Here is a 10863-nt window from a genome sequence, read left to right on the forward strand (position 1 = left end):
CTTGTTTGTGAGCAACACCACATCATCAATTACCCACTATATAGTATTAACAGAAATGATCCACATACATTCTGTAATTCTCTTACTTTACCTTAGAACACACTTGGGCATGTGTTATATCTACACATACATCTCTAACTTTACCTGAGAACACACCTGGGCAGGTGTTATATCTACACATACATCTTGAACTTTACCTTAGAACACATCTGTATAGGTGTTGTACCTACACATACTACTGTAGTATGTGTAGATATAACACCTATACAGGCATGTTCCCAGGTGAAGTTAGAGTTGACATGTCTAACTTTACCTGAGAACACACCTGGGCAGGTGTTATATCTACACATACATCTCTAACTTTACCTGCGAACACACCTGGCCAGATGTTATATCTCCACATACGACATCTCTAACTTTACCTGGGAACACACCTGGGCAGATGTTATATCAACACATACGACATCTCTAACTTTACCTGGGAACACACCTGGGCAGGTGTTACTAGTATATATACACTCACATCTCTAACTTCGAAGGTTACATGTGCAAAGGTACTGTGTTCTGGATATACATCACTGTCTGTGGTTCTATACGGAGTACATTGTGCAAGGTCCTGAGTGAACACAGTGTTAAAAATTGATATATTTATAATGCAATAAGCCAAAGCTTGAAAGGGGCCAACACATAAACTATGACTCAAAATATGGCTAGTGGGTTTTTTACAGGACAACAGTTGACATAGCATGTATGTGCATTTCCACTAAATGTAATGGACCTCAGTGGGCTTATTACCTGGCATGGGCTTATCGCCGGATAAATACAGTAAGTAAATACTGTAAATCACTTATATTTGAATTTCGCGTATACTTTATTTATTCGCGTGTATTTAAATTTGCGAATGATAAGACTATCATGCATTGTGCCATAGACAATACTATTATTCGCAAAGTATATAATTCTGCGACTGAGTCTACTTGCATATTAACGCGGAAATAACTCTCTCGCAAAATATAACTGATTTACAGCGGTGCAGGTTACACCGTGATGTCCTGGGGGATATTGGGAGGGATTACTTGAGTAAGGTCCTTGTATTCTATTTGCATTCTTTGCAAAAATATTTGACACCTTTTCTGGACCACCTTTTCCATTGTTTCAATTGTTTTAACCCTGCACGATTTCTGTGTAACCACCCTTCACAGTTTTCACACTGGATCCACTGCACAGAACCCGTAGATTTGTCGCACACTTTACACTTGTCCTCCTCATCGCTTTTGGAACTGTGGCGCGGTGACAATTCAACTGTGCTGGGCTGGGTGTTTTCATGAGTGTCGACTCCAGATCTTGATGTGCCAGCTGGTTGTGGATCCTCATGTGTCACAATTCCAGAGCATGATGTGCTGGGCTGGGGGTCTTCATGTGTGATCTCAGGGCCAGATGTGCTGGGCTGGGGGTCTTCATGTGTGATCTGGGGGCCAGATGTGCTGGGTTGGGGGTCTTCATGTGTGATCTCAGAGTGGGATGTACTGAACTGGGGGTCTTCATGTGCGAACCACGAACTGGATGTGCTGGGCTGGGGGTCACCTTGTGTGACTATAGGCTGTTGCGGTGGCGCCGTCTGATGGGCAAACACACTACTACTCTTCATACTGTCCACCTGTGTCACTGCTGGTATTAGGTGGTTGATCAGCGTTGATTTGGTATGCCTGGACTCAACGTATACACCGTAAGCTTTGGCTAGTGTTGCTAACTCAGCTTTTTTAAAAGTTTTGAGTAAGTCACTCTTCCTGAGCAGTAGTCCCTTTAACAAGTTATGGGACATTTTCTTTCCCTCCGTTTGGTCTTTGACAATAGAGTCAAATGTGACATTTGGAGTGCCAGCAGATCCTTTATTTTTTCTTTACGAGAATTTGCTTTCTGTGGGCCATGGTCTTTTCCACAGACAACGCCTGAAGTAAATCTTTCCTGAATTGGTTTAACATAACCATCAAAAACTTTTTGAGGATTTCCATGAATAACGTATCAATTGCATGGACTCTCAAAACTATTTCATGTAAAACATTTCCTGTGGCATGTCGTATGTCGTCCTCAACAGTAGCAGAGAAATCGTCAACGTTCGTTCTCTGTACAAGCACCTTTACAAACTGTTCATGAAGAACACGGCTGTCTTCAGTGTCTGTAAGAACACTGAGACAGTGATTGTAAAGTTGGTCTCCATATGTATGTACATTGATGTCGGTGAGGGTTGAAAGACACTTTTCACAAAGAAGCATGAAAAAACTGTACAAGGTATCTGGTATATGTGTCAGCCCTCTTGAAATGTTTTGCCTCCTTGTGACATCCAATAACGTTTCGGGCAAGTCAGAATGTTTTTCCAGGAACGACTCATTCTCCCTCAACTTGTCTAGACACTGGACCACACTGTTTGCCTCCTCGTAGCGTTCTTGTGCTGCAATGGATGTTTGATAACAAGTACTGTTGCGTTGTTTTATGTACTTGTATCTCACTTTGCTAACACAATAACCCCCCACGTACCGTACCCTAGCACGACATCCACTGGTTATTGTTCTTGTTGATGTGGTCCTATCACATACAGGAAATAGGTCCACTTTTTCCTGCAGAAGGAATTTTCGGATGGCAGTGGTGATGTTAAAGCTGATGTATCCGTGGGCATCTGGATACTGTGACATGTCATGGAACAACATCATGCAGTTAAGTTTATACTCATCAGATGTTTGGTGGAGATGGCTTTTTCTGTAAAAGTCTGACAAGTGTTCTGTTTTAACAGCGACAGGTTCTGCAATGTTTAGATCATCCAGTATGGCTAAGAGAGCCAAGAACTCCTTCTTTGAAAATTCTTGTGCTGCCTGGAGATTGCTGCTGAGCAAGGTCGAAACCAAATCATTGACCTCTTTCATCAAAGGCGTTAAGACATTGTCAGTCTTCATACTACGTAAAACACTGACGACATCAAATCCCGGAGGTAAAACAAAATCCACCATTTCGTCGGAGTTGACGAATACTGTTGATGCAATGATCTTGTTAAAGTCATCGTCAAACTCCTCCTCTTCAACGGTCCCATCCAAAACATGCTGGAGTTCAGATGTCTCAGGATCTGCCTCAATCCACATCATGTCCTGAATGTTGAAGAGCTGTTCAATGGTGGATTCATCCAATCTGAAAGTATAAAATAATCAATACAAATTAAAACTGACAAGTCAGCTAGTGCCTTGCTATGTGTCTGACCCTAATAGTGACATTAAACTAAGCTATATATATACCGTATATCAAATTTGACTTTGACCTTTGACCTAATGACCTCAACATTTGACCTGAGGCTGATGATCTTGACCTGTTGGCAGTTGACTTCTTACGTGATACTGAACAACTTTGCCTCATATTGCCATAAAAAAGTAAAAATGTTTACTGGGTAAGAGATACAAAATTTAAACTTGATCTCCATGCTTGATTTTAACCAACTTTGATGAATCATAATGTCATAACAAAATGTTTACCAAATCAGGCATTTTGTGGGTCATACAAGGTGTAATTTTAGCAGTATACCCACATTCTATGTTTAGCAACAGTGACATTGACCTTATACATTTGTGAAACCCCTATAGCTATTGCACATCTACATGTCACAGTGTAAATATTATTTTCCATAGTTCATATACAATGTAGCCATGCAGCGGAGGGGGAGGGGGAAGGGGTGGGGATGGGTGCAGTAGTGGCAGTAGGGGAAATTAGATCATAACTTAAAAATGATCAAGATCTCCGCCCTGGAATCTCGGCCTCGTGTTGACTTTTTTTTTTTATACTTTCCAGGTTACTTTCAAGAATTCAGGAAATTGAGGGAGGGAAGGTTGCGGGCAAGACACTTTATGATGCCTACTACTATGAGCACGTTGAACAAGGCTGGAAAGTACCCGATCTGATGACCAAGAAAGGCTTCTTCATGCATTTGGTTAACCTTTTCCCCAACATTTCCAAAACAAAGGGCAGAATCTCAAAGACTGACACAATGAACTTCTACAATGGATTGTTCTTAAAGCCCATAGAGTCATTACAACACAATGAACAACACAAGCCATGCATCAGTGACATCCCAAGTTTTCTGCCAGAGGACTTTAATGTGAAACACCAAAACAATAATACTGTGCTGTGTGAATATGTGACAGATACTGCATCAAATGGACACCAAGTGATAAAAAATGTCTTATTCTGTAATGATGGACACTGGGAGTTAAAAGTGGGTGACACTTCAACTAAATTGTCTGCGATCGGTATTGATGAGCATTACAGCATCCAGAAGGAGAGCATTAACTTGGTGTGCCAAATGATCAGAAAGATGGAGTTATGCCAGGGCATACCATTAAAGAAATCTGTTGTCTGTAGCAGCTTCCACACACTAGAAACGTGGAAGAGTAGAGCAGAGACGGGGAAACGACTACGGTCAATAAGCTGTTCAAGAGTGGTATCTTTTATTTCTCAAACCAGTGTATGTAGGATTTGCCAAAAAATGACATTGGGATATAACACTAAGGAAAAGGAACCAATGCTGGTAACTGAAACAAAGACAGAAAAAGAAACCAAGACAGACCTTACGAGGGAGTTTAAAAAACTCATTCCAGATGCTAGCGAGAATATGCTGGAGCTGCTGATCAGTCAAGCAACCAATGTTGGAAGAGATCCAAGGGGCAGACGCTGGAGTAAGTCGATTATCTCGTTATGCCTCCAACTATTCACCAGGAGTCCCAAGAGCTATTCCACATTAAGGGATTGTCAAATGCTTGTGTTGCCGTCACCATCCCTCTTAATTCTTTACAAGAACAATGTCCAGCAGAAAGTGGGATTCCAGAAGGATATTTTTAAGTGGATGTCAAAAGAGGCAAAGAGACTACAGATACCAAAGGAAGGACTGATAGGTGGAATCGTACTCGATGAAATGGCTATCCAGTCGGATGTACAAATTACGAAATGTGGCGATGTGGTAGAATTAGTGGGGTTTGTAGATGTAGGTGAGGAAGGCAATCTGTGTGAGGTGTTGAAGTCAGGGAAAAATGAAAAGAAACTGGGAACCCATGCACTACAACTGCTCTTCCTTGGTTTAACTGGGTTCAGATTTCCATTTGCCCATTTCATATCTACAGAGGTGCATGCAACAGAGATACACTGTCTATTTTGGGAAGCAGTATCAAAGCTGAAAATGTATGGATTTGATGTAGCATACACCTGCATGGATGGTGCACCTTCAAACAGAAACTTCATGCACATCAACCTAGGAAAAGACCCCACGGAAACCATGTGTGCTCCGAATCCATGCTACCCAGATAGTCCAGTGATTTTTATGATGGACTATTCACACGGAATAAAGAAAATAAGGAATAATATCCTGAAGAGCGGTATCTGCAAGGGCTGTACGCGGAACCTGACACTCCCAGATGGCAAGATAATCCAGTGGCAGATGTGGGTTGATGCGTTCAAATGGGACCAGGGAAATGGGTTGGCTCTGCATCGGAAGCTAACAACAGAGCACATATTCCCAGGTTCACAGTCAAAGATGAGAAACCACCTTGCAGAGGAGGTGTTGGACGCAGAAATGCTGCATATGCTACTGGAGTATCAGTCAACATTAGGTAGCAAAGGTGCTGTACTTAATGGTGCAATTCAACTTTTAAAACAAACTTCAAAACTAATAGAAATTTTCCGAGATCGGCGACCAGTTCGGGACATAGCAGATGACAGACTCAAAACGCTACAGTGTGTGTTGTCATGGTTTGTAGAATGGCAGACAGCAATAGTGGATAGAAAGGAACTAAACAAATCGGAGAAGAGCAAAATGTTGATGTCTGGACAATGCTTTGAAGACCTTCAATCGTGCATTATTGGATTTGAAGAGCTGTGTCAGAAACTGCTCACGAGCCTGATTACAACGTCCTTATCACACCTGCGTTGGTAAATTCTGATGCTATTGAAAATGAGTTTAATCAACAGAGATCAACTTATAATGGTGCGAACACAAATCCAAATGCCCTGCAATATAGACGAACACTTAATAGCATCATCCTCGGACAAAACATTGTGTCTACGAAGTCAAATGCTGGCAAATCAATATCTGCAGCCAAATCCTTTGCATTTGAAAATCCCAAACCCCTGAAATCCAACAAAAGAAAAGTGTACCCAACAAACAACATTAACCCTACCCAAAAGATAAAGGTCATTAGGATGTAACTGATTATAACAGTACTAGTGTATCCCTTCTAGAGGACCTCACACACTTGCACCTTTTTCCAGGGAACTTGTAGTGTACATACCTCTCAACCTTGCAACAAGTTAAGCTGTCTTCTCTGGGCATAGAGGGTTCCAGCACAAAAGTGTTGATACACTCCGGCTGAGGTAAGCACCCTTGTTCTTTGAAGTTGATCACCCTCAGACCGGCTGTGGTCCTCACACGTCCCATGGCTACGCCTAACTGGCCCGGCTTGAACATTTGCTGGCAGTCAACTTCTACGCTATCAAAACAAAACAGTAACACACAATATAATATTATATAGATTATAGAATCAATTATAATTAGTATACCAATATGGAGAATCTAGAAAAAAAATATCAGGCCAACATTAAATAATTCTGCTAGCTTCTGTATTACATCAATTTACTAATTAATTATGTGTACATTATGTCATACTATATCAACATTATATGTACCTGAATAATAACAGTGAACATAAAAAAATCCTTTAACATTTTGAAAAATAAACACACATTTTAAAAATTGCTCGATTTGTTAAAAAAATATATCAAACATTGAATTGGTGTGGTAGCTAGCTAGTGAGTTGAAGCATACTTTTTTTTATATATTTAAAACAAAAAATGCACAATTACATATTAATACTAACCTATCAAGAGTCATGCCCTGAGATTTATGTATGCTTAACGCATATGCAAGCTTGAGTGGAACCTGAAACCGTTCAGCAAGATTGGACTGGTGTTGTGGACTGAAAACTGGAAAAAAATTACGAATAAATTAATAAAATGATGAACTGTAGAATACAAATGTATAATTTTACATATATATCTATATATATATATATTATAATTTCATATTTATGTAAAATTTGCTTAAACAGTTTGACATTTTAAAATATTGTTTGCAGTCCACTGATTAACCTCCTATACATAATAAATAATTTATGATATTATTTTCCAGGTTGTTCTACCCTACATACAATGTACTCAGGCAATAAGCCCATGCCTGGTAATAAGCCCACCCCTGTCTTTTTCAGAAAAACCAAATTTATTTTCCTATTTAATCTACATCCCTGCAATAAGCCCACCCCCAACTTTTGATCCTAATTTATACACTGGCCCCCTGGGCTTATTGCAGGATAACCGTATTTATTCCCAGAGGCCAACACATAAACTTCAAATCAAATAAGGGGGTGGACTTATTGCAGGACAAATAATATATCATTTGTCAATATTTCTATATATTGAACTACAAAAGACACAGGTGGGCTTATTAACAAACATGGGCTTATTGCCAGATGAATAAGGTACATGTCTGAAAATTATAATGTATACTGTAAAAAAAAATTCACATGTGAATTTTATGTGCAAAATACATGTGAAATATGTGCCTGTGTATATTTAGCTTAAAGCAGTATGAACTTTATACCTGGTAATAAAATAAACCTGTATAGCAAGATAGTAATACATTATTAAAGTTGATTTGATATATATACTGGTGTGTCAGTAGTGTCTTTTTAACTAAATCAAGTCTTACTGAAGGTAATTAAAGCACTATTTCAAATTTAATATACGTGTACCTGTGAATGTCATCTTAGGGATCTTCATGGTTTCATTTACTGTTGGGAAGTTGACCACCGGTCCATCTGTTTCTAGACTTACAATCGTTCCAGAGAGTCCATTGCACAATTTGTTGGTGAGATTCCGCAAAAGAATCACTGGGGAGCCCACTTTCAACCAGAGAACTTTTGGTGCTAACAGCCGAGACAAGTATCTTTCCTGACCAGTGTCTTCTGCACAATACTCTCCCATTTCACCCCTTGCCTCCACTACACATTTTCTGTTATAATTGTCCACCAGGTAATTAGTGGCAAATAGTTTAACTGAAGGCTTGTCTGATGATAGAGGTCGCTGCAAAGTGTTCATGAACTGTTTTGTAGCATCAGATACCTCTCCACATGAAACTTCGCGTATGGCACAAATTAGAGGAACCTCACTTTGCCTTACTATTTCATTTAAATAGATTCGATGGGGAATTGTCTGTTGAAATAATGTACTTTGAAAACAGTACTTTCCATCATCATTATAAAGTGCATTCGGGACAGGGGGTAATTGTACAAAATCCCCACACAAAATCAACTGTATACCACCAAACAGTTTTGATGGATCCCTCAAACTACAAATTTCTCCCAATTGATCAAACAATCTTTCACTAAGCATAGATACTTCGTCTATAATGAGTGTGTCTGTGAGCTGTATCCTTTGTAAGGCATCTTTAAATTTCTCATTGTTTTTTATGAGAGAAACTACCTCCTTTGATGAATACCGCCCATCTTGAATCCCTGACCAGCGATGTATTGTCATAGCACCTAGTGCAGGAGGAAAGTTGGTGCAGGCAATGCCAGTGGTACATGTCAGATGAACACATTTGCCAGCTGATCGTAAGGAAGTTACTATTTTATTTAGGAGGAATGACTTTCCCGTTCCTGCAGGTCCACCTATATACAGACTGTGTCCCTCTTTCACAGTATTGAGTGCCTCCCGCTGCTTTGTTGTTAGTATATCTGCCAACTCCGCTTTTATACACCTACAATGTTGTATGACATTTTTTAATTATCAAATATTAATTTATTTTATTTGATATTTTAATATCAGGCAATCATGAATGGTATCTTATATATCTTCATAATTAAACAAATACCACATGATGATCAGGAACTAGCTTACAGACATTTATGAACTTTAAAGATGTGTAATAACTTATATACCCGTATCATGCGTCTTTTTAAGATAGCCTAGTCATATTAAATTATCAATATTTCTCTATTTGACTCTAGATAATAAATAAATATCACATAGTAAATTTCACCATTTTAAAATTTCATTGTATGTGTCAGAACTGGGATTTTTAGACTATGTTTATATTTCTATATGTGGAAGATTGTCATAATATTTTGTGGGATGCTGATTTGATTACAATTTCTATTTTTAAAACAACCAGGCTGCTTAACTAATTTTGCTGTACGTTATGTAACTTAATCGTGAAATTGTGATCCTGTCATTTATGTAATTATGAATGTTGATTGTACACCATGCCCCGTGTGGGCCCTTGATTGGAAATAAAAACATTGTATCTTGTATCTTGCTTACCCTTATGTGTTTGAATTAGCCAACATGAATGTATCAAGATTGAAGTCCACACCACACATGATGAATGGTCAGTTCTTTCTCCACAACATCATGGTGTTTGCTGAACCTGTGACAAGTGAAATGTAAATTGTAAACATGACACATTCTGCATATCGCTTTTTAAACATGATAAACCTTTCAATCAATCAAGTCATTTAATTACCCTGCATCACTATATACACACATCACTAGTAGATTTTGTACACATAAATAGTTAAAAAAACACATTTAACACAGTAGTGTAATAGATTGCTATAAAGTCTAGAAGACCTGGCCTTTACTGACAGACATGGCCTTGATTGACAGACCAGATTTTAATTGACAGGCATGGCCTTGATTGACAGACCAGATTTTTAATTGACAGGCATGGCCTGGATTGACTGACCTGATTTTAATTGACAGGAATGGCATTGTTTGACAGGCCTGGTTTTTATTGACAGATCTAGACATGACCTTTACATTGACAGGTCTGGTACCACTACTGTTGTATACTTACCAGTAAAATGCTTTAACAATTATTGAATAAGCCTAGATATTTTTCGGGGGGATTGGGTGTAATTGATGGGTTATAATTACTTTTGATCTGTTTAAATATCATATGTTGCCGCTTATTTTGTTTCACCATCAGTGGTCAGCCTCATGTGTTTTTCAACTGGTTATATCACAACTTACCGTCTGCATTAGTACCATTCAAGCTTCATGCAGCTTTAGTTAACTGGTCTGCATCATATAAGTGTCATGTAGATTATGCTAAATTGCTTATTTCTTCCACTGACAAACTGCCGAGTCGATTTTGTCAAAATGTTTCAGCGTCTGTCTGTTTACAAATAAAATCCGGAAGTCCTCTTGTCATATCTGCATCACAGCGAGTAAACCTCCGAAATGTTCCGAACGGCCGGTTAAAAATAGCCGAAAATAGCTCGACCAATCAGCATGCGTGTTACATATTATAAAATTCTCCAAGATGGTGGACGAAGTAGGGCTAAATGTAAATCATACGGAGAAAATAATTGAGGGACACGAGAGGAGAAATTTAGTGGTGCGTAAAACAAGTAAGCAAGTTTGTTTTGACCTTATCTTTGAGTAAACCATGGTTTATTAATGTTACGTCGTGCGCTTTTCTGTGTACCGAATGAAGAATTTGTTTCGAAAAAATGTTCCGGATCGTGTCCGAGGTAACACAAATCGGTGATTTTGGCAAGTTTCGAAACTGCTTACGAAATAACTACACTGTTTTGAAGATATATAATGGGTGTTATTTAAAGATTGATGTCCCTACTTTCGATCGAGACTACGCTGTGGGAAGGATTTTAGCGGATAAAAATTCTGTGACACTTCAAACAAAATTACCTCAATTTTGCCAGCCGGTGGTAGGGGCTGAGTTCTTCACCTTTCTAGTTTTATATATTCATTTTTTTTTTT

At 38.8% G+C, this 10863-nt stretch overlaps 1 protein-coding gene across 1 annotated transcript; it reads right to left on the reverse strand.

Moving 5' to 3' along the window:
- Positions 1–1881: 1881 nt before the first annotated feature.
- Positions 1882–9558, reverse strand: LOC110447633. Its single transcript, XM_021493476.1, has 5 exons — positions 9403–9558; positions 7833–8839; positions 6903–7008; positions 6318–6515; positions 1882–3177 (listed from the first exon to the last, which is right to left on the reverse strand). Exons 2-5 carry the CDS (start codon positions 8614–8616, stop codon positions 1890–1892), a joined length of 2376 nt encoding a protein of 791 aa, XP_021349151.1. The 5' UTR covers positions 8617–8839; positions 9403–9558; the 3' UTR covers positions 1882–1889.
- Between the last annotated feature and the right edge of the window lie 1305 nt (positions 9559–10863).

Source organism: Mizuhopecten yessoensis, unplaced genomic scaffold, assembly GCF_002113885.1.
Source record: "Mizuhopecten yessoensis strain PY_sf001 unplaced genomic scaffold, ASM211388v2 scaffold401, whole genome shotgun sequence".
NCBI lineage: Eukaryota > Metazoa > Mollusca > Bivalvia > Pectinida > Pectinidae > Mizuhopecten > Mizuhopecten yessoensis.

What these genes read in the sequence shown, in the direction of transcription:
- LOC110447633 (XM_021493476.1), bottom strand. Translation starts at nt 8,616, where the DNA reads ATGACAATACATCGCTGGTCAGGGATTCAAGATGGGCGGTATTCATCA. An exon ending in CCCTAAGATGACATTCACAG is followed by an intron (nt 7,009 to 7,832) that starts GTACACGTATAT and finishes ATTTTTTTCCAG; the next exon opens with TTTTCAGTCCACAACACCAG. An exon ending in CAGGGCATGACTCTTGATAG is followed by an intron (nt 6,516 to 6,902) that starts GTTAGTATTAAT and finishes TTGTTTTGATAG; the next exon opens with CGTAGAAGTTGACTGCCAGC.